General features: G+C 45.7%; 3 protein-coding genes across 12 annotated transcripts in view; 2 read left to right on the top strand and 1 right to left on the bottom strand.

Annotated features, from left to right (window-relative positions):
• Nucleotides 1-604: 604 nt before the first annotated feature.
• MMACHC (metabolism of cobalamin associated C) lies at nucleotides 605-5,264 on the bottom strand. Of its 5 annotated transcripts, XM_087865844.1 has the most exons (5): nucleotides 5,115-5,249; nucleotides 4,415-4,557; nucleotides 2,943-3,137; nucleotides 1,863-2,015; nucleotides 605-1,375 (listed from the first exon to the last, which is right to left on the bottom strand). In XM_087865844.1, the coding sequence occupies exons 2-5, from the start codon at nucleotides 4,490-4,492 to the stop codon at nucleotides 956-958; spliced, it is 846 nt and encodes a 281-aa protein (XP_087721970.1). In that variant the 5' UTR covers nucleotides 4,493-4,557; nucleotides 5,115-5,249; the 3' UTR covers nucleotides 605-955. The 5 variants fall into 5 exon arrangements, with proteins under 5 accessions (XP_087721970.1, XP_045655639.1, XP_045655640.1 ...); XM_045799683.2 differs by lacking the exon at nucleotides 4,415-4,557 and having other exon boundaries at nucleotides 5,115-5,264; XM_045799684.2 differs by lacking the exon at nucleotides 4,415-4,557 and having other exon boundaries at nucleotides 1,974-2,015; nucleotides 5,115-5,264.
• Nucleotides 5,265-5,455: 191 nt separating this feature from the next.
• On the top strand, nucleotides 5,456-9,053 carry CCDC163 (CCDC163 homolog). Of its 6 annotated transcripts, none has more exons than XM_087865841.1 (11): nucleotides 5,456-5,973; nucleotides 6,065-6,095; nucleotides 6,256-6,443; nucleotides 6,556-6,637; nucleotides 6,800-6,986; nucleotides 7,091-7,158; nucleotides 7,455-7,507; nucleotides 7,585-7,683; nucleotides 7,767-7,867; nucleotides 8,399-8,524; nucleotides 8,775-9,053. In XM_087865841.1, the coding sequence occupies exons 1-11, from the start codon at nucleotides 5,896-5,898 to the stop codon at nucleotides 8,797-8,799; spliced, it is 1,038 nt and encodes a 345-aa protein (XP_087721967.1). In that variant the 5' UTR covers nucleotides 5,456-5,895; the 3' UTR covers nucleotides 8,800-9,053. The 6 variants fall into 6 exon arrangements, with proteins under 6 accessions (XP_087721967.1, XP_087721968.1, XP_087721966.1 ...); XM_087865842.1 differs by having other exon boundaries at nucleotides 5,461-5,973; nucleotides 6,062-6,095; nucleotides 8,399-8,518; XM_087865840.1 differs by having other exon boundaries at nucleotides 5,461-5,973; nucleotides 6,062-6,095.
• Nucleotides 9,054-12,410: 3,357 nt separating this feature from the next.
• The window catches only part of TESK2 (testis associated actin remodelling kinase 2), a 127,526-nt gene continuing 117,403 nt past the window's right edge, over nucleotides 12,411-22,533 (top strand). Inside the window, exon 1 of the mRNA XM_045799694.2 lies at nucleotides 12,411-12,743. The gene's annotated coding sequence lies outside the window, so the exon portion shown is untranslated. The remainder of the gene's footprint in view (nucleotides 12,744-22,533) is intronic.

Here is a 22,533-nt window from a genome sequence, read left to right as displayed (position 1 = left end):
GGAATGCTGCGTGAGAACTTGAAGCTTGGCCTCTTAGGATAAATGCCTGGTACTAGCTTTGTAAAAGATGAGAAGTGGAGGCTTTGAGACTAAAAGGGGGAGGAGGTAGAGAGCCCTAGTGTGTGTAGGGTAAAGCTTTCTGTATCACAAAAGCATAGTGCTGGGGCGCCTGGGTGGCTCAGCTGGTTAAGCGGCTGCCTTCAGCTACGGTTATGATGCCAGGGTGCTGGAATTGAGTGCCACGTTGGGCTCCCTGCTAATGCTCGCATTCTCGCTCTCAAAATCTTCACACAGTGCTGAGTGCTTCTTGGCTTTCTGATCCTAGCCTTGATTTGAAAGTAGCCCCTTTTTGGCGCTCATTGAGCTCATTGTCCTGAGGAGGGAGGGATGTCTGGGGAGAAGGTGGGTGCCTCCTGAGCCCTTATGGCTAGGAAGATTCAGAACTGAATCTGTTGTGTATTCTGTACTTCAGACTCCTGTGTATAGGCTACTCCAGCCTATCTCCACCCCTCCGAGCAAGACCTCTATGAGCAGCAGTACAGGATTCCCAGGGCTTTTGATTGTAGCTGACACCATTTTAATAAGCCAGGCATTGTTTCAGATGGTGTTTTACATGTGTTTATTCATTATACCCATAACAAAGCCTACGAAGCAGATGCCATTAGGGGATGATTACCCTTTATAAAGGCTCTGTAGCAAGTAGCATCTTGGGAGCGCTGGAGAGAAATGCTAACAGGAATAATCCCGTATTCCAAGCCAGGTGGGAATCTGGATTGGTCTTTGATTTCTTGTTTTGACTAAATTCTCGGAGCCTTCTCTTCATTGAAGATCTCTATGATTCTTTTATCAAAAATAAATAATCCTATCCCAAATAAAACCTCTTACCTTGCCAAAAGGCAAAATGAGTCCCAGCAAGTACCACTTAATAAATAGGGATCCCAGGGGAGGGAGGATATCAAGGGCCAGGGGATGCAGGTGGTGAGGCACTGGGGCTGAGCCAGCCCCGAGCTCTGCTGACATTGTGGGGCTTTTTGGGTTTGAGTGTGGTGAAAGGTAGTTCAGGAGACGCAGAGCTAGGATCCTCTGAAGGCCGGGCCAAGCCCAAGGCGGCTAAGCGTTGGGCAGGTGGAGTAGAAAAGTAGGCCTTCTGCTCTTCTGAGTAGCGCTCCTGTGGTGTCACAGCATCCCGGTATGTCCAGTCACGCCAATGGAAGTTAAAGCCTTCAAGCAAGGTGATTCGGTCAGCTCTTGTAGGTACACAGTCCAGGGGCTTTGTGGGTGGCAAACCTGGCACCTCTATTCCTGGCAGCAGCACCACTCCTCTGATGGCAAACCAGCCCCCATATCGGGGGTGCATGCACACGCCTGATATGTGCTGAGAGTAAAGAAAAGTAAGGTCACGGAGGTCACCCTGACACTAAGTCCAACTACCATCATTGCAGACTAGGCTTGTGCAATTCTCAAAGGACACTGATAACCACATCTGAACCTCTCTTGTAGCTGGGCTCCCCCATTTCCTCTCCTGGACAACCCTTTTCATGAGCTTACTCTGGCCAAGAGGAAGGAAAAGTTCCTTAAACTGAGCATCAACTTCCCAGTCACACCACTGGTCTCCTAATCACTGCTCTGCCCCCCTCCATCCTGCAACCAGATTTTAAGAACATCACCAGGTTCTCTGACCTGATCTGTTCCCAGGCAGACCCCAGAAAGCATGTGGGGTCAGGCTCCTGACCAGGACACATCTTTCCCTGGTATTGTGTCTGCCAAATCCTTTACCCAGGTGGAAGAATGTCAGAGTTGGTATCTTGAGGGGCTTTCACCATTTTCTCCCAGTCCCTACTCATTCACACTTGCCCTCTGACCTGGTCGCCCCAGGGGTCAGCCTCCACATCCTTTCGTTGGTAGTAGTAAGCAGCCCCTGCCACATGGGCTGCAGTCTGGGCCAGAATCTTGGGGCGCCGATTGGGGTGTACCTCATAGTCAGCGATGACTTCGATTTGCAACTCTGGGAGGTTCTGGGATAGAGATGGAAGCTCATTTCAGCATGAAAGGAATCAGGACCTTGCCCCAGAGAGTTCTAGTTTGTGTTAACAAGGTCCTGTCCTCAGAAATCATTTGAAGGGAAAACATGACCTTAAACTTGGGGGGGTGATGCAGGAGTCCACTGTGAAGAAAATGATGTTGTGTCCAGGAGGGCCCATGTTTGAAGGGAAATAAGGTCTTGCTCAGAAGGTTCTATGGTGAGGGGCTGGGGTGCCTAGGTGGTGCAGTTGGTTGAGTGTCAGACTCTTGGTTTCAGCTCAGGTTTCAGGGCCAGGAGACTGAACCGTGTGTGTCAGGCTCCACTCTCAGCACAGAGTCTGCTTAAGACTCTCTCTCCCTCTGCCTCTTCCCCCTGCACTCTCTCTAAAATAAATCTTTAGAAAAAAATTTATTATGAGGGGTGACTGGTCTCTGCCTTCCAGAGTCCCAGTGTGGAGGAAGACCTGGCCCAGCTTTAGGGAGATCCAATGTATATGTGTTTTATGTGTACATGTTTGTGGTGGGGAAATACTGTTCTGTCCTTAAAAGGCCCCGAAGACAGCAAAACTTCCAGTCTAGGGCAAAGACAGGTGAGAGATGCTTAGGGGATGCTGGGCTTATTCCTATTTCACTTGGAGGCTAAGGGAAGTCTGGTTTGAGGTTCATATAATTAATTGCCCATCAGAGTAGGGTGAGTGAGATTGATTCTAGACCTGAGGGGCTGCTAGAAGAAGGTAGCTGAAACTGGGGTAAGATAAAGCAGAATGGGGAGGGATCACAATGTCAGGGATGGCTTTAGGATATCCTTCTATCTGGGAAGTGGCTCTTGGCTCTACATAGGTCTAATCCTGCATTGAGCTTAGAGCAGTTGGAAGCAGCTACAGGTTTGGAAGCTGGGGGAATATATGAGCCTTGCTCACCTCTCTAATGCGGCCCAAGTGGTAGGCCACACACTGGTCCACAGGGTCAGTCAGTCGTTGGAGGTGGCGGCTCTGCAGGAAGGGTTTGAGGGCCCGGTCAAACATGGCAGGTGTGCTGAGTACCAGGAAGGCCAGGGTAGGTCCTGGCAGGGGTAGGTGGAAGGTTGGAGGCAGAAGTGCATTATACCATGCCACCTGGAACAGAGAAAATTCAGGCCACACAGGAGGGCCAATTCAGGCCTTTGCTAGGCCCATACCTCATCCTAGCATTCAAGGCCTCATACATCTTGCCTCAGTCTCCATCTCACTTATTTGGTCAATGGATTTGTATTGATGCTGCATGATGTGTATTTATGGGGGACTTCTCCATGAGGGAATTTGACAGGGAATTTGGAATAGAGAGGCAGAGAATTCATGAACAACTAAGAACCAAAAGAAATTGTACTATGATTAGTGCAATGACAGGGCCAGATGAGGGTCCTGTGAAATTAGAAAAGGTTTCCTGGAAGCTGTTTTGAAGGCTAGGAAGGAATCTGACAGACTGATGTGGGGAGGGAGAATCCGTTATATATTACAAATAAAGGTCACAGCATTAACAAAGACATGCAAAAAAGACATATTTGGGGGGCGCCTGGGTGGCTCAGTTGTTAAGCGTCTGCCTTCGGCTCGGGTCATGATCCCAGGGTCCTGGGATCGAGCTCCACATCAGGCTCCTCCGCTGGGAGCCTGCCTCTTCCTCTCCCACTCCCCCTGCTTGTGTTCCCTCTCTTGCTGGCTGGCTCTCTGTCAAATAAATAAATAAATAAATAAAATCTTAAAAAAAAAAAAAGGCATATTTAGAAAACAGCAAATTGTCCAGTTTGATAGAAGTGAAGGGTTTGTAAAGGGGAGCACGAGAGGGGTGAAGAGATCAGTAGGCATGCGATTATGACAGGCCTAGAATACCAATTTAAGGAATATCGGTCTAATTTGGTGACAAGGAGCTAGCCACTGAAGATTTAAGGGGTAAACTGACACGATCAGTTTTAGAAAGAGATCTGGCTGCAGTGTGGAGGATGGATTGCATGCAGAATGATAGCAAGCAGGTTACTGCAGTAATCCAAGTGGGGAATACTGGTCTGGACCAGAGCATGGAGGGGTTGGAAGGAAGGGAATGGATTTGGGAGATTCAGGTGACAGATTCCTAAAGGTCTTGGTGTCTGACTGGATGTGGGGGAGGGAAAGGGTGAGAAGTAGGAGCCAAGGATGACTGACTCTGTTCAGTACAATAATTGCCATTACCCACCCAGGTCTACCTGACCCAACAGACAGTCATTCTCACTTTCTCCATACCTGCCATCCACCACTACCACCACACCTTTACTCAAGCTGTTCCTGATATTTGGGATGTACATAATCCTCTTTACTTCTTTTCACATGTAGCCCAACTCCATTTTTTCTGGTTAGTCCTTCTTAAGCTAGACCCAACCTACCTCTTCCTCTCTGTTCTTTTCCAGCACTGCTGTGGGCCACTCAGTGGAAGGGGTGGGAGTGGGATGTATCTTAAGCATCAGGCAAAGGGCTCAAGCTGAGTTGATTTAGCTTTGTCCAAGCATACAGCTCAGTACAGGGGGCACTGGATAAGGGGGAAATGGATCTATGTAAACAAGGGTAGGTGGTGGTGCCAGACTTCTGTGTCAGGCAAGTGCACAGTTTCTGTATCCAGCCCAGCGCTGGTGACTGGCGACATCATGAATTATCCTTCTGTGGTAGATGGAACAAACCAGCCAATTGTTTGTTCAACAACTGGAATGACCTTCCCTCTTCAGATGGCCTAAATGTTAGCTACGCAAGCCTTTCAGGCCTTGCCCTATCTTAATTCCTTCAGGAAGCTTCTAAAGTGACTGCTGGGATCACTTTCTTCCTCTGAATTATGGAGGTGGCAGAGCCACAAGCTTACTGGATTATGTTTCTCCCATTCATCAATACGGCATTATATGGGGGTAAAAGGACAAACATGCGACCGTTTCTCTACTTCTTTAACCAAGTCCCCGTTGACACCCTGTCCCGGTAGGTCAGAGGCATCTGGCGCTAGAGGAGCTCGGGAAGGACCAGAAGACTCTCGGGCTCCACGCCGGTAGCACCCAGGCCAATCATACACCTCGCCCAGCACCGCAGAAGGGATGAACCAACCTGAAAGGGGTAAACCTCGAAACCAAAAGGGCACAACGTGTCCTCGATCTTCTGCTTCAGTTCTGCGACTTGCGTCTCCATAGCGCGCACTACCCACAGAGCTTGCTGGGGAATGGAGTCTCAAGTATAACCTGGTCCGTTAAGTTTCAAGGTAGCTTGGACTCCATTTCCCAAGAACTACTACGACCAGCGGAGGGATAGCGTTGGCTCGGTGCAATGCATCTTGGGATATGTAGTTCACTTGCTCCTTGGGGACAACGACTACAGAATCCTAAAGCCTCAGTTTCCCGGCAAGCTTCACGGTGAGGGTTTGAATGTTCTTGTCGCTCCCAGGGAAACGTAGTTCGGCCTCCTTCATCGCCGGTTGTCTCCGCGAGAGACGAACTCAGTTTCCCAAGTGGCTCTGCGGCTGCAAGTTCGAAGTCAGACTTTCCGGGTCTGTAAGGAGGCTTTGAACCGGTTGGCGGCTGTAGTCGCTGGCACAGGTTCGGCGTGATGACGCCTGTGTCTTGGATCTGGAGAGGTCTCGACCAAGATTCCGCGCTCTCAACTCCCACCTGATAGCGGCGTGTCAGAGTATCTCGCTTTTCCCCCTACTTTCCCCAAGCGTTGTTCCCCTGAGTAGTCCCAGTTTTGGCTTGATACTGCATCCCTACCTTTAGTATTACATCCCCGATCCCCACTCGCTATCTGACGTGTGGCTTTACTGGGCTGTGCTTCGGGTATTCCGAGCTAGGAGAGCAAGGACACACGACGGCAGGAGGCGGCCTCGCGGAAGGTTATGAGTAGGAGCCTGAGCTGGTCTGAGCACCTCGACGCACTTCTCAATGCTACTGACGGAAATGTGGCCAGGATTAAGGTGAGGGGGCGCCTAAGGTCCCCCATTTGGAGTTTTGGGTTTAGGGACACACAGAGCTTATTGGCTTGTGCACTTGTTTCTTTTGTAGCAGCGGCTGTATCCTCTTGGAGTCTCCACAGCAGGTAAGTGTTGCCCCTTTTCTACCCTCCAGCCTTTTCTCTTTCCAGTGCCTGTACCATCCACTATTCCTTCCAAATTCCAACTGTTTTCTTTCCTGAGCAAACATCTGTTTCCCCCCCAAAAATAAGCCTCACAATTGTCCCTTACTTATTCCTTCAACAGGAGACCTGGCTGGGACCTGGATTTCCCCTCATCACTTGCCTCCACAGTCTCGAGTCCAAACTCGACAACCTTGGGCTCGAGAGACTCCCTTTGTTTCAGAGAGGCTGAGTTGGGCTGAGGCCCATAGCACAACTTCTCTCCGGGATGAAGTTACTATTCTCCGATCCCAGCTTCAATCCCAGGCTCAGGTAAAGCGTGGACTTCTAGGTTTGTATGTGTGGTGTTTGTGTGAGATGAGGGTATCAGGGGTTGGGGAAGCCCTTTACACAGTAGCTCATGTGGTTTTCCTTGCCTGGGTAGGTGACTGAGGCACTAAGGCAGGCTGTGCAGGGGCTGCTGGAAGAGCGAGAGCAGCAGAAGTACCAGATCTCTGCCCTGGAAGGTATCTGGACAGTTCTTTTTTTTCATACACATAGCTCATTATGTATGCACGTGATTTTGTTACACACCTGTGCACTTGCTTGTGTCTTGATTTGCAAGTGAAATGTCTAGGCTCATGTGTAAAGCTCTCAGAAGGGCTGACGCTCAACTTGTCCCACTACAGCATCACTGAGGTTGCTTCAGGGGGGCCCAGAGCGGAGGGCCCTCCTCTTGGAGCAACGCCTGGAGGGGCTGAGAAGGGAACTGCAGGGCCTTCGAAGCCAGGTGCAGGAACAGGCCCAAGCCCAAATACAAACAGAACCACGAAAGTGCAGTGCTTCTAGTGGCCTTCACCAAGAGCTGCAGAATGAGTATGTGATGGGCAAGTTCTCTCCTTCTTCAGGCCTCTAACTCCTGGTAGTGTCCTCTGGGCTTCTTGATTGTCTTTAGGATGACACTGCTGTCATCTGTGCAGGCGGCAACTCCTGTGGGAGGAGTCAGAAATTCTTCGGGAGGAGCTGAAGCTGCTGCGGGACCAGCTGAGTGAGTAAAAGATTGGGGGTGGGTACGAATTCACCTGTTCTCTTTTCTGGAGAGTCTTTTTGCTATCCCAGTAAGTGGCCGTAGCCCTGCTTGCTTGAGCTGCTCAGAATTCTGGCCAAGTGTTTTGTCTTGCCTCCATGGTGTGAGTCTGGTCTCCCCAGTCAGCTTGGAAGCTTCCCAATAGCTACACGCGAATGCTCTGTCTCAGTTTTCAGCACCGGGCTGGGCACAAGGTAGGGAGGGGAAAGGAAAAAAGTTGGAGAATAGGCTCCCTTATATTTTTCTCTCATCTGAAGGCCAGCACCAGGAGCTGCTGCTGAAACAGATGGCTGAAGGACACAGCTGGAAGGTAGGACTAGGATCAGACCTATCTCTTCATATCTCCCAGTGGAGGCCCCTTCCTTTTTTTTCTATTCTTTTCTGCAGGCAGCCCAGGATACTCTTTTCCACCCCTATCTCTTTCTCTCTTCCCGGTGCGGACTCTACCTCCCTCCAAAGCTCTTCTTCTCAAGCCCCCTTCTCCAGGTTGAGAAACTGCCAATGGTGGGGAGGGGGATTCCTCCTGGAGAGGGAGAGGTTTGGTCCTACCTGGGTTTGTGGTCTGGCAGATGTTGGAGCAGCTGCAAAGTGGCCAGGAGGGCAAGGGTTATACCCTGGAGGCTGCCAGGACAGAGGCACAGGATGCCCGGCATGAGCACAACGTCCACAGGTCAGGGGATGTGGGTGCTTGTGGCAGTGGAAGGGATTTGTCTGACGCCAGGCATTGGGGACCAAAGTTCAGCTGTCATAGATTTTTTAAAAAAATTTATTTATTTGAGGGAGAAAGAGAGAGAGTGAGCAGGGGAAAGGGCAAAGGGAGAGGGAGAGAGAGAATCTCAAGCAGACTTTGTGCTGAGTGCAGAGCCTAGTATGTGGCTCAGTCCCACAGCCCTGAGATCGTGACCTGAGCTGAAATCAAGAGTCGGACACTCAACTGACTGAGCCATTCAGGGGCCCCCCAACTATGTTAGATTTGACGTGGGTTGGTAGGGGTGGTATGAGTATCTGGGTTACAGCCCATAAAGGTACTACTGGGCATTCTTTACTTGATACAGGGTCATTGAGGTATCTTTATATGTTCAGAGGATGAAGAGGGAGGAGACTGGAGTCCTGGCCTCAGGATGGAGGACAGTTCTGTGCTGGGAGGGTCCCCTTGTCCCACAGTCACCATCTCTGCCTCTGATTCTGTTCCCCTTTCCAGGACCTCTCACATCTTCCAATCTAAGCTCCCTGTGGCTGCCACCTTCGCCACGTCTCTTTCTTCATCTAGCTTTGAAGTCTTCCGGACAGTAACAGCGGCTGGGAACTTTAAGGAAGCTAGGTGGGGGTAAGGGCAGGGGTCTCAGGTCTGGGTGAGGCTGAATCTGAATGGTGTGTGGGTGTCTGCTGCCTAATTGTTTGGCACTGGGTAGAATGGAGTCTCTACCTCTTTTTTTGTGAATCCATCATCCTTTGTTATTACTTATCCCAAGTTAGGCCTCTATGTTCCTCCCCATCAGACAGGCCCAGGGCTTAGTTCTATGCGTATCACAGTGCTTACTGATGGTTTGTTTTCTCTTCCTTTTCTCTCCTCTTAGATCTCCAGAGGAGCACACTTTCTAAACTGGAGCCCAGCAGCTTACAGCTCTAGGCCCAGAGCCTTGAGCAGGAGAACCTCTTATTTAAGGGCCTCACAATGTTCCTGAGTGACTGTAAGGACTTGTAAGAGTAGTTTTGCTCACCTTTCCCTCCAAGGCCCTGTTTCTGGGTCCCCTGCCCCTCCTCTCTTGATCTAGCTGGTATCTGCCCTCCTTACTGAGGCTTGTCACTGCCTGCCCATCCCTGTCCACCAACTGCAATAAAATGTTTTAACCCTCCCTAATGTCTTCGGTGAATCAGCACCTATGTGGGATAGACTCAACTGTATCTTTTCTTCCTCTTGTTACTTGACTGCTTCCTGCCATCTCTCTCTCTGAAATTCAAGTTCATAGATATTTATAGCTGTACCTTCCGGTACAAGCCCTGTGCTCAGTGGAACTTGGAAAGAGATGGGAGCTCCCATTCTGGTGGGTAGAATGAGGTCGAACAGTGCTCTGGGGCAGTATTGCTGTGGGGATGCAGAGGAGAGTGAGGCATTCAGTTAGGCCCTGGACCTGAGTGGTAGGAGGCTTCCTCTCCTCATCTCCAGCTTCTGCCTCTTAAGGCTTACTCCAGTTCCACTGCACCTCCTCATCTTCAGCAGCCCAGCCCAGCCCAGCTTGCATTTCTGTAGCAGTTTCCTGGTCTCTTTTCTTTCAGTTTCTGCCTCTAATGCAGTGTCTTTTAGAATTTTTTGACTGTGACATCCAGTAAGAAATACAGTTTACATTGTGGTAAATATACATTATATATTTATTAAATGATACATATGTATATGTTTGCTAAATGAAACAAATTTCATGATTTATTCATTTTTAAAGAAATTTTATTTATTAGAGAGAGAGAGTGTGCACGAGCACAGAGGGAGAGGGAGAAGCAGACCTCCTGCTGAGCAGGGAGCCTGATGCGGGACTGGGTCCCAGGACGCTGGGATCATGACCCGAGCGGAAGGCAGATGCTTAACCGACTGAGCCACCCAGGAGCCCCCAAATTTCATGATTTACTACACATTGTATCACTAGGAGTGATGTACTCTGATATTTCCTGTTATATTAAAAAAAAATAGGCCTTGTGGATTGGTTTTAATCCTTCCATCACTTGGTTGCTCCCTGGGAAGTATATCTTTCTATGTAGACTAAGGGCAGCTTTAGTTTCACCTTACCTGGATTTTGTATTCTAGACAATGCAGTCCAAGATTTCTTTAGAACTAGCAGCATCCCACTAAGATCTCATGAGGGCTCTTCCACTGCTAAATATAGACAAAGGATAATGCCATTTATCCACCAGGTGGATATTTATTGAGCATAATACATACCAACCTCATATGTATTTGCCCTCAGCTAAGATGTTCAGTGGGCTCATAAGGGTCCCAATTCTTAGCTCCATCTAGCTGGGAAGAGGAGACAATTACGTGAAATAAAACCATAATAAAAGGCTGAAATGAGTAGGTAGGAATTACTACCTGTTATGGGGTATATTTAAGGCCTTGGCCTGACTAGCAGACAGGTCATGAAGGGTGGACCTTTGACACCTGAATAGCTGTAAGGCATTCCTTGGTTCTTTCCCCTCAGCATTAAGGAGATTGCTTAGGGGCACCTGGGTGGTTCAGTCAGGCAAGCGTCCGACTCTCGATCTCCTGATCTCAGGATCATGGGATTACGCGGGGAGTCTGCTTAAGCTTCTCTCCCTCTCCCTCCCCGCCCCACAATCTCAGAAGAGATTGCTGAGAGTGAAATGGTAGAGATCAGACTTGGGTCACACAGAACTTGCTCATCTTCCTACTCAAGGTACAAATAATCCCTGTCTTTTACGTCTTTCACTGGGCAAATGATACATCTAGTATGATGGCATTATTCAATTCTACTTGGTACAAGTGCTGTACTTATTTATCAACTACTTTGCATCAGGCTTTGTGGGAGACAGGTTTGCAAGGGTGCCAGGGCTCTAACAGAAAAATTCAATAGCAATGTAGAACAATGGTATTTGAACTGTCACCAGGTGGCAGCACAGCATGTATTGCCAGAAGAATGATACAGAAAAGGCTTTGGGCCAACGGTACTGGGCTGGGGTGATTTCTTTTCTCCTTTTGGAGATACTGTGGGCTACCAATTAATCTAACTAAAACAGTATCCTGTTAAGGCTATTCTGCTCAAGAGCCTTTGACAGCTCTCACAGCATAAAAAACAAAGGACAAATTAGGCATTTAAGCCCAATCATGTTTAACCTCCATCCCTATCTCCTAGCACATCTTTTGTTTAAAATTTTTTTATTTAAGTGTAGTTGACATACAATGTTACGTTAGTTTCAGGTGTGCAACATAGTGATTGGACAAGTTTAAAGTTTATACATTATGGTATGTTCACCACAAGTGTAGCTACCATCTGTCATCACACAATGCTAATATAATATCGACGATATTCCTTATGCTGTGCCTTTTATTCTCATGACTTATTCATTCCATAACTGAAAGCCTGTATTTACCACTCCCCTTCACCCATTTTATCCCTGTCCTTTCCAGCAACTATCAGTTAGTTCTCTGTATTTTCAGGTCTGGTTATGCTTTTTGTTTGTTTATTCATTCATAGTTTTTTAGATTCCACATATAAATGAAATCATACACACGTTTCTTAAACTTTATTGCCACCGGAATGCACACCACCTATACTCCTATGTAAATCCCACTCATCTGTCAAGACCCTTCCAGTAGGAGGCAAATAAAAAGATGTCTGAAAGGAGGTCTCTAATCCAAGGGAGTACTGGTGCAGGAAGGCCCATACTCCAGCGTTTCTTTGCCTGCTCTAGCCCTGGAAGCCTTAGCCCTGTTCCAATCTGCTCAGGCGTGAGATTATGAGTACCTCAAGTCCAGGTATATGGAAAGCATGAGGAAGGAAATATGTGCATGTCGAACAGTTGAATAGAATTCTTGTTCCCTACGCAGCTCTTTCAAAATCTTCAGTTTTCAAGCCAACTCAAGTGTTCTCTCCTCCAAGAAGCCTTCACCGAATCGAATCTCAGTCTAGATGAATAGTTGCCTCAGCATTTTAACCCTACCCATTACTCTTCCTATCTCAAGTAGGTAATAATAGTTTATGTATCAGTTTTTCCACTATACTGAGGTCCTGCAGGACTTTGCGTTCATATAGCTTTTCTTTATTCAGGTAGTCCTTAACTTAGCTATACCCTTCACCAACCGAAAAGCCGCGTCAGTCGAATCCATTTTCTGTTGGTTTTTTTAATTACCAATGATTGTTTCCTCTCGTGTTTACTGTCTTCCCTCTCCGCTGGAGGCTTCGAGACTTGGGTTTCCCCCAGGTGTATTCCCTCCTCCTTGGTTCCGCCTTCCCAACACACCGCCTCTTCTGTTTTTAACCTCCTCTTCCTTCGTATTGGTTCTCTTCGTCTTCCAGAGTTGGCGCCTAGGGCTGTTGATTGGCTTTCCCGGACGCCTATTGAGTCCACCCTCATACCACGTGGCATTCCTAATGCTAATTGGGTAATTCCACTAGCTCGTTTATCAAAGATTGACGATTCATTGGCTGCTCGGAGGCTTGAGGAGGGGGGGCGTGCTCACCTTAAGCCCCGCCCCAGTCCCCCTGCCTGGCTGGGCAGGCGTTTCAGTCGCTCGCGGCCGCGGACCTCAGCGGAGGTTTAGCTCCCTTTTCTGGCTCGCCGTTGAGATCATCCTCCTGGCCCCGCCAGACAGACGGGGGGAACGGTCCCGACTGCGGGGCGATGGCAGTACCCTCCTCGTCCTTCGCTGCCGCTAGTTCCGCCGAGTCGCCGGCTTCTGCGGGAGGGACCCCCACCACCTCCGCAGGCTAAGAGCCTCTGCCGCCTCCGAGCTGCGAGGGCTACTATGCTCCCACTTTGCTGCTGCCTCCGCCTCCCGCCCGCGCAGGCACCCCTCTGGCTGCTCAGTCCCGCCTCAGGTAACGCCAAGAGAGCGTATAGGGCACAAACCCGGGGCGCCCCGGCCCGCCCGCGCGGCTCCTACACCGCGGCGGTTCCGGAGCATTGGCGCTAGGGTCTCTCAGCACCGACAGGACCCCTTCGCTTCCCAAGGTCCTCCTCTGAGTGGCCCACTCCTCGACTCCTTTCCCTTCCCTTCTCACTTTCCTCAGGGTCCCGGCGTAGCCCCCACCCCTACCCTCGCTTCCTCGCCTCGGAGGCCCCGAACCCATTAGAAGTTCCTTCGTATCAGGGACCTGGTCCTTGACTCTTCTCAGGGACTTTTCTCACTTCAGAGCCTCAGGAAGCCCTCATTTTGTCGGAGAACTCTTGTTTCGGATAGCTCCAACTCCCTCGTCGCTCAGAGATCTGGACTCCCTCACTTTACTTCCCTCAAACATACTTTCTTCCCTGCCATTTTTCCCCTTCTACGTTAGAAAGTACTCTGCCCCCACCCCTCACCCCGCCCCAAGACACTACCGCCTTCCTCTCTTTCCTCCTGTCATCCTTATTTTCCCCATCCTTCCTTTTCCTCCTTCTTTTTTTTTTTTTAAAGATTTTATTTATTTATTTGACAGAGATAGAGAAGCCAGCGAGAGAGGGAACACAAGCAGGAGGAGTGGGAGAGGAAGAAGCAGGCTCATAGCGGAGGAGCCTGATGTGGGGCTCGATCCCATAACGCCAGGATCACGCCCTGAGCCGAAGGCAGACGCTTAACCGCTTTGCCACCCAGGCGCCCCCCTTTTCCTCCTTCTGCCTTGTACCCTTCACTTGGAAGACTCTGGACTAAGCCAGTATTTAGATTTAGCTAGAAATGAAACCCATGTTTGTCTGATTTAAAGCCCTTTCCGTTTATAATTCTGAGAAAACCTTGCTGAAGAATTTGGACTTTATTCTCTAGGTATGGGGAGACACTGAAGGTTTTGTAAGCAGGAGATTGGTATGATTGATTATCTCTGTTGAGCATGTAGAGGAAGAACTGAAAGTGAAGACAGTGTTGAGGCAGGAAACCAGTGTGCTAATCCAGGTCAGAGGGGATGAACTGAAATAGTGGTAGAAAAACAAAGAGGATGACACGCACTTCCAGGAGGTTTCAATTCCATGAGGTTTCCAGAGTTGAGAGGGTTAGTGGGAGGTTTCTGACTTCGTTGGTGGGGTGCATTGATAGTGTTAATTGTAATAGGGAACATAAAGAAGCAGTTTTGAGGGAAGGTAATGAATGTCGTTTTGGACATGTTTAATTTGAGGTGTTTTCCAGATATCACTGGGCTTTGCTGGAAATTTGGGTCTGAAAATTGGGAGAGAGGTTGGAACTGAATACATAAACTCGAGGGTCAACAGAGAATATAACAGGGATATTTGACGACTTAGTATGGGATGGTAATACTGAAAGAAGAGAAGAAAAGCACTATGGACCAGAAGGAACATCATTATTTGAAGGGTAATAGACACTGAGAAAGAGAGGTTAAAGGAATGGGACAAGAATAAGAACAGAATAGCATTAAAATAGAGACTAAAGGAAGAAGGGTTTCAAGATGGGAGGGGATGACCATCACTGTCAGGTGCTGCAAAGCTCAAATAGAATGATGATTAGAAAGAAACCACTGAATTTAGCAATTAGAAAGGAGATCACTTGTTTCCTCTGAAAGACACTTTGAATTGTGCAATGGTGGCAATGGATCAGGATGGATTGAGGAACAAATGGGAGGCAGTGAGTAAAATTACTCTTTCAGCAAGTGTGGTTGTGAAAGAGAGCTGATGGTAACATCTTTATTGAGAATATACTCTATATGTGAGGTACTGTAAAGATGCTTTATAGATTACAGCAGCCTTGTGGTTTCAGTATCTGTATTCCTCTTTTACAACTGGGAAGACTGTAGGTAGGAATTTAAACTTTCCACTATGGCACATGTGGGTTTTTTTTGTTTTTGTTTTTGTTTTAAGTATGAGTGAAAGAGTTTTGTAGATTGAGGGGGAATATTTACCTAGGAAGTATGTTGAGTATTTCATTCTATTTTTTTTTAAAGGTTTATTTGAGAGAGAGAGAGAGAGAGAGAGCTTGAGCAGGGCCCCAGGGCGTTTCATTCTTTGATCCTAAAAGGATAGAAGTTAAGGTGGGTAAGGTATGTTGTGGTAGAAGGAAAAGAAGGTGGGGTAGTTTGACAGATGGTCTTATTTTCTTGATGTGATTAGTTATCTGTAGAGAAGTCAGTTATTTCTGGAGACTGAAGGAACTATGGTCACTATTAGGGCCATGGAAATCTTCAATGGAAAATGAAAATAGATTAAGGATAAAAAAAAAAAAATTGCTGAGCCCTTTGAGGGCCCAGTAGCATGGATTTTACACTTTCTCTGGAGCCAAGGGTGGGAGTGCAGAAAAGATGGTCGGATTGATCCAGAATTGGAATATATAAGAAAGGAAGATAAAATGGAGACTGACTTTACAATGCTAGTGATAGTGTGGGAGTTATGGTGGAGTCTGAGAGTCCAAGCTGGGGTTTTAAGAAGTAAAACCTTCAGAGGGGCCAGTGTACTTGGAGCATAAGGAGACAATCAGAAATGTGGTTGAAGACCAGGTTCTTTAAGAAATACAGAATGGGAAGGGTGCCTTGCTGGCTCAGTCAGAGGAGGAGTGTGCGGCTCTTGGGGTTGTGAGTTCGAGCCCCACAATTTGGGTAGAGATTCCTAAAAATAATAAATAAATAATAATAATAAAGAAATATAGAATGGGATAGCTGAGAGTTCATATTTCAAGATCGAAACAAAACAAAACAGCAGGGTATAGGGGTGCCTGGGTGGCCCAGTCAGTTAAGCATCTGCCTTCAGCTCAGGTCATGATCTCAGGGTCCTGGGATTGAGCTCTGCATCGGGCTCCCTGCTCAGCAGAGAGCCTGCTTCTCCCTCTCTCTCTGCAGCTCCCCCTATGTGTGCTCTCTCTCTCTCCGTCAAATAAATAAATAAAATCTTTAAAAAGAAACCCCCAAACAGGATGTAACTGTTATAGTGCTGTTGAAGGGGAATGGAAGTACAGGTTATTGAAGTAGTGGGAGGTTACGGGACTGTGAAGTATGAGTATGTCTTTGGTATAGATGTCATAATTGCCTAGTATGATAGCAGGAAATGGAACAGAGGAGATATTGGCTTCTATAGGTGGGGCTGCTCAGAACTGAGGGACCCAGTATTGAATTGGAGGTTCCTTGTTATTTGTTAGAAAGTAGTACTAGGGGACTCCTAGGTGGCTCAGTTGGTTAGGTGCCTGCCTCTGGCTTGGGTCATGATCCCAGGGACTTGGGATCGAGTCCTGCATCAGGCTCCCCCTCTTGTGCTCTCTTGCTCTCTCTCTTTCTGACAAAAAAATAAATAAAACCTTAAAAAAAAAAAGTAGTACTAGGTGATACAGATGTTTGTGTGAATTAATGTCAAGTTCCTGTGCCCTGGATCTATGATATCTTATTCTGTCATACAGATGTGTATTTGGGATGGTCTCAAAAATCTTTTGAGATTTGGTATATGGCGGGCCTGTTTAATTCTGTTTAAAAGTGTTTATGTTGGGAGACTAAGCTTGGGACTCTCTACCCCAGAACCCCCAATAACATTTTGTGCTTATGTTAATTTTTTTTTTTTTTTTTATTAAAGACTTTATTTATTTATTTGTCTGAGAGAGATTGCATGCACAAGCAGGTGGAGTGGCAGGCAGAGGGAGAAGCAGGCTCCCTACTGAGCAAGGTGCCCGATGTGGGACTCAATCCGAGGACACTGGGATCATGACCTGAGTTGAAGGGAGGTGCTTAATTGGCTGAGCCACCCGGGCATCTCTGTGCTTATGTTAATCGTAAAAGGAAAATTACATATTTACACGTACTCATTCCCTGGCTTACTTAGAGTAGAAAGCTGACATGATTTAATGTTTTTTCTCCCTATGTGAAAGTGTTTATAGATACATTCTTAGTGTTGTACACTTCATTGTTCAGCAAAATGAACTTTGTGTTGGAATTTGAAATCTATGATAAGGGCCTTTATGAGGATTTCATCTCCTTCCAGTAAATGAAGCCCGATTATTACAATGTACAGTGTGGGTGATGCTGAATGTTTTGGACCAACCAACAATGGGTATTATACTATTTTCCAAGTCATCATATGGAGATGACTTCAGTGTGGTCTCATTATTATTTTTGCTGAGCACTGAGAGTTGGTGGTTGTTTCAGTTAGAGGCCTATTTGTCATAATTAAAAAAAATTATTTTAATTGCTTTTTTAAAAAAGATTTTATTTATTTGACAGAGAGAGAGAAAGCAAGAAAGCACAAGCAGGGAGAGTGGTAGAGTGAGAGGGAGAGGGAGAAGCAGACTCCCCGCTGAGTAGGGAGCCCTACGCAGGACTTGATCCCGGGACTCCGAGATGGTGACCTGAGAGATCTTGACCTGAGCCGAAGGCAGGCACTAAACTGACTGAGCCACCCAGGTGCCCCTCTTTTTTTTTTTTTTTTTTTCTAAGATTCTGTTTATTAGGGCGCCTGGGTGGCTCAGTTGGTTAAGCATTGGACTCATGATTTTGGCTCAGGTTATGATCTCGGGGTCGTGGAATTGAGCCCTGTGTAGAGCTCTATGCTGGGTGTGGAGCTTGCTTAAGATTCTCCCTTTCCGGCTCCCTCTGCCCCTCCATGCTCTCTCTCTCTCAAATAAATAAATAAATCTTTATTTAAAAAAAAAAGATTCTCTTTATTTGAGAGAGAGAGCGTGTGCGAGAACGTGCGCTGAGGGAGGGGTAGAGGGAGAGGGAGAAGCAGACTCCCTGCTGAGCAGGAAGCTTGAGGTGGGCTTGATCCCAGGACCCTGGGATCATGACCTGAGCCTAAGGCAGGTGCTTAGCTGACTGACCCACTCAGGCACCCCAGAAAGTGGAATTTCTAAGTCAAAGGATATATGCATTTGTAACTATGAAATTTTGCCAAATTGCTTTCCTTAGAGGTTGTTCTAATATACATTGCCTGTTCACTCACCAACATTAGCTGTATCATAGCTAATAGTTATAAGGTGCTAACTATGTGCCAGATACTATTCATACTGCTTCATTTAATCTTACTAATATCCTTTTGAGATAGGTACTATTATTAGCTCTATTTTTTCAGGTGAATAAATTGAGGAAGAGAATTTAAGAGACTTGCCCAAATCATACAGGTACTATGGCAGATATTCAAACTAAGCGCTCTGGCTCTAGGATCAGCTTTGTTAATATTATGCTTTGCTGTTATCAAAGTTGAATTTTTGCCAGTCTGATAGAGAAAAATGGTACCTCAGAGTAGTTTTAAGTTTTAAAAAATTATGTTAAAGTTAAGCATCTTTTTATGTTGTTTGAGTTATTCATATTTCATTTTCTGTTTAAATTCTTATTTGTTGTCATAGGTCTCTTTTCTATTAATTTCTGTGTCTCTCTTTATTAAACATACGTACATACACACATGTATACTTTATATAGTTTATATGTATGTGATAGATTTTTTTCCTGTGGTATCTATTATGTGTTACAAATATTTTCCCATTTTGATATTTGTCTTCTGACGTCTTTTATTTTATTCCCATGAAAAACTCTTAGATTTAGGTGTATTTTTATGTTGACAAATTTTTCTTTTTTATGTAGAGAAATTTCCTAATCTTTCCTTTCATGGCTTTTGAATTTTGAGTCATAGTTAGAAAAGCCTTCTCCATTTTAATCCTTCACTTTTTATCTATCCCGTGGGAACAAGAAAAGAGAATTATTTTGAAGGTCAAAGTACTTTGTGAACTATAAACTATAAGTCATTATACAGATGAAATATGGTGTTACTTATTAATTTGTCTTCTGAATAAATTGTATAGGGGCTGTCATCTCTTCTGCATTAAGTGGAATACAATGACATAATTTTCTTTCTGCAGTGTGGAAGACTGGTGGTATTGATGTTGTGGTCAGTGTTTTCCTTGGACAATTTGCATGGGATCTTTTTCAAAAGTAGGCACTATGGAAATCCTGAAGTAGTTTTTGCATACTTTAGTTTTGTTCTTTGTATTAGAATTCTTTTTTTAAATGAATTTTATTTTTTAAGCTTTTTTTTTTTTTTTTAAGATTTTATTTATTAGAAAGAGAGCAAGTGAGCACGAGTTGGGGGAGGGGCAAAGGGCGAGGGCGAAGCAGGGAGCCTGATGCGGAACTGGACCCCAGACTCCAGGATCATGACCTGAGCTGAAGGCAGCCGCTCATCCAACTGAGATATCCAGGTCCCCCTATATTAGAATTCTGTAATTAGGGGCGCCTGGGTGGCACAGCCGTTAAGCGTCTGCCTTCGGCTCAGGGCGTGATCCCGGCGTTATGGGATCGAGCCCCACAACAGGCTTCTCCGTCATGAGCCTGCTTCTTCCTCTCCCACTCCCCCTGCTTGTGTTCCCTCTCTCGCTGGCTGTCTCTATCTCTGTCAAATAAATAAATAAAATCTTAAAAAAAAAAAAGAATTCTCGGGGTAGCGCAGTCGTTAAAGCGTCTGCCTTCGGCTCAGGGCGTGATCCCGGCGTTCCGGGGTCGAGTCCCACATCGGGCTCCTCCGCTAGGAGCCTGCTTCTTCCTCTCTCACTCGCCTGCTGTGTTCCCTCTCTCGCTGGCTGTCTCTCTGTCACATAAATAAATAAAATCTTTAAAAAAAAAAAAAAAAAAAAGAATTCTATAATTAGAATCTGATTAAAAGTTCTCAAATTGTTTTGCTTTCAGATTAGCTATGATACACAAATTTATACATTATTTACCATGGGTATTGTATTTCTGCTGATTGGTAGGAATTTGTAATTTGGGAGGACCCCTCATGTGTGTGTGTATGTGTGTGTGATTATAAAATTAATGCATTTTCATTAAGGTAGAATAGGGAAATAGAGGTGATTTTAAAGGAAAAGATATGGGGCGCCTGGGTGGCTCAGTCGTTAAACGTCTGCCTTCGGCTCAGGGCATAATCCTGGAGTTCTGGGATCGAGTCCCACATCCGGCTCCTCAGCTGAGAGCCTGCTTCTTCCTCTCCCACTCCCCCTGCTTGTGTTCCCTCTCTCGCTGCCTGTCTCTCTCTCTGTCAAATAAATAAATAAAATCTTAAAAAAAAATAAAGGAAAAGATATAAATTATTCACGTCTTCCTTAGATTGTAAAAGTAAATGGCCAATTTTAACATTTTGGATGTATCCTCTCGGAATTCTTTTTGTGCTTTTCGTGTTTATGTCTGTATTCTCATCACCAGCTCTCTAGGGCTTGGCATAGTGCCTGGCCCCTAGTAGGTACTAAATAAATGTTGACTGAGTGAATGAAAAAGTGAATATGCTTTTACATAGAAAGTATGGAATTTGAATGGCCTATTTATTTTCTTTTTTTCTCTACTGTAAATTTTGATTCATATAGTAGTATTGAAATTTGTATGCCACAGTTCATTTGGAGGCGGGTATGTTTGAGTCTAAACCCTAATGGAGCTCATAGTCCAAAGAAAGAGACGGATAAACAATTGAAATACTGTGTAATTACTGTAATAGAGATTTGTGCAGGGCATTATCAAAGCACACACACACACACACACACACACACACGGAGACTGAGGGGTCAGAGGACACTTCCCACGTGAGATGATTACTGAGAAAGCTATATAGAAGAGGTCAGGAAGAACATACCAGGGAGAAAGAATATTACCTGTATAGGCATTGAAGTGTGAGCAGAGCTCTACAAGTAGTTCTCTATGTCTGGAGTAGATTTTGTTTGTGGAAAGGAGTAGAGAGAGATGAGGCTAGAGATGAGGGTTGAGGCCAAATAAGAAAGAGCCCTTGTATCACAAACGAAGAGTTGTCAGAAGTTTACTCCCCTTGGAGAATAGACTGGACAGATGCAAGAGTGGAGATAGGAAGAAGACCAAGAAGACATTAATTGAGTATAACAGCTAGAATGAGGTGAATATCACTTCAGCTGAGATAGGAAGGGAAAGCTACACTTGAAAGGTGGGTTAAGTCTGGGGTATGATTAGGCCAGTTTCAGTAGAGCATAGTCTTTAAAAGCCAGACTAAGGGGGGGCACCTGGGTGGCTCAGTTGGTTGGGCACCTGCCTTCAGCTCAGGTCATGATCTCAGGTCCTGGGATGAAGCCCCCTGTCGGGCTCCCTATTCAGCTGGGAGTCGGCTTCTCCCTCTGCCCCTCCCCCCACTCATGCTCCCTCTCCCTCTCTCTCTCACTCCTTCTCAAATAAACGAATGAATAAAATCTTAATTTTAATCACTGACTATTCGATTTTTACATTCTTTGCTCTTCTCTCTCCCCATTTCACATATATCATAAATTTTATCTCATATGGTCTAAGCTACTATTGTAGGAGGGATGAAAAGATAGTTTTTTTTTTTTTGAAAAGATAGTTTTTAGTTCTACCTTTTTATCTTCATTTTTGAAATAAAAGTGATGCATGATCATTGTAAGAAACGACCATTCTGAATGTATTCCATAAAAAGAGTGTCTCTTTAATCACTTCCTCCACCAAGATGACAGTTTAGTGTATATATTCCTCTAAATTGTTTTCTAAGCATATACTCATTTAATTCTCATAATAACCCAGTGAGATATAGTTAATATTTATCTCTATTTTATAGATAAGAGGATATAATGCTCCCTGTTATACTAAAAAAAAAAAATCCCACTATTCATTCTATTTTGCAACTTGCTGTTATCGCTTAACAGTGAAACTTGGACATCTTTCCATGTTAGTATATGTAGAATTGACCTCATTCTTTTAATGACTATATAATATTAAATTATATAGATGTACTATACTTTATTTAAGCTGTTCCTATTGATGGACATTTGGATTATCTGTGGTTTTATCCTGTTACTGATAATGGCAGTGTGTAAGTTAATATTTTTGTAATATATCTTTGTGTGGTTATAGCTGTCATTTTTAATGGGTATAAAATATTCCCTTTAGTGGAAATAATACACTCGAGAAACAAGCTTAAATAAAAATATTTGGGGGGAATATTTTTTTAAAAGATTTTACTTATTTATCTGACAGAGGTAGAGAGGGAGAGCATGAGCAGTGGGAGGGGCAGAGGCAGAGGGAGAAGCAGGCTCCCCACTGAGCAGGGAGCCTGATGTGAGGCTCTATCCCAGGACCCCAGGGTCATGACCTGAGCGGAAAGCAGATGGGCAACCAACTGAGCCACCCAGGCATCCAGGAACATTTTTTGATAATACTTCATGTTATTAATTTTGTTTTCCCTTTTATCAGATTCCTCCTTTGACCTTCATAATGTAAACTACAAAATAACCTACCCTAACCCCAGAACTAACTTCCTCTTTCCTCTTCATTGCTTTCTTTCCCACAGTATCAGAAATAGCCTTCTAACTCACTTTATCAGACGAGATGAGTTGGGATGCCTGGGTGGCTCAGTCAGTTAAGCATTTGCCTTTGGCTGGGGTCATGATCCCAGGGTCTTGGGATTGAGTCCTGCATGGGGCTCCTTGCTCAGCATGGAGTCTGATTCTCCCTCTGCCTGCCGCTCTCCCTGCTTGTTCTCTCTCTCTCTGACAAATAAATAAAATCTTAAAAAGGGGGGTGGCGCCTGGGTGGCTCAGTCATTAAGCATCTGCCTTTGGCTTGGGGCATGATCCCAGGGTACTGGAATTGAGCCCTGCCTTGGGCTCCCTGCTCAGCAGGAGGGCTGCTTCTCCCTCTCCCACTCCCCCTGCTTGCGTTCCCTCTCTCACTTTCTCTCTCTGTCCAAAAAATAAATATA

Source organism: Ursus americanus, chromosome 12, assembly GCF_024610735.1.
Source record: "Ursus americanus isolate L20-20 chromosome 12, mUrsAme1.1.p, whole genome shotgun sequence".
Taxonomy (NCBI): Eukaryota; Metazoa; Chordata; class Mammalia; order Carnivora; family Ursidae; genus Ursus; species Ursus americanus.
Note: the sequence above shows the minus strand (reverse complement) of the source record. Positions and strands in the feature narration are given on the sequence as shown.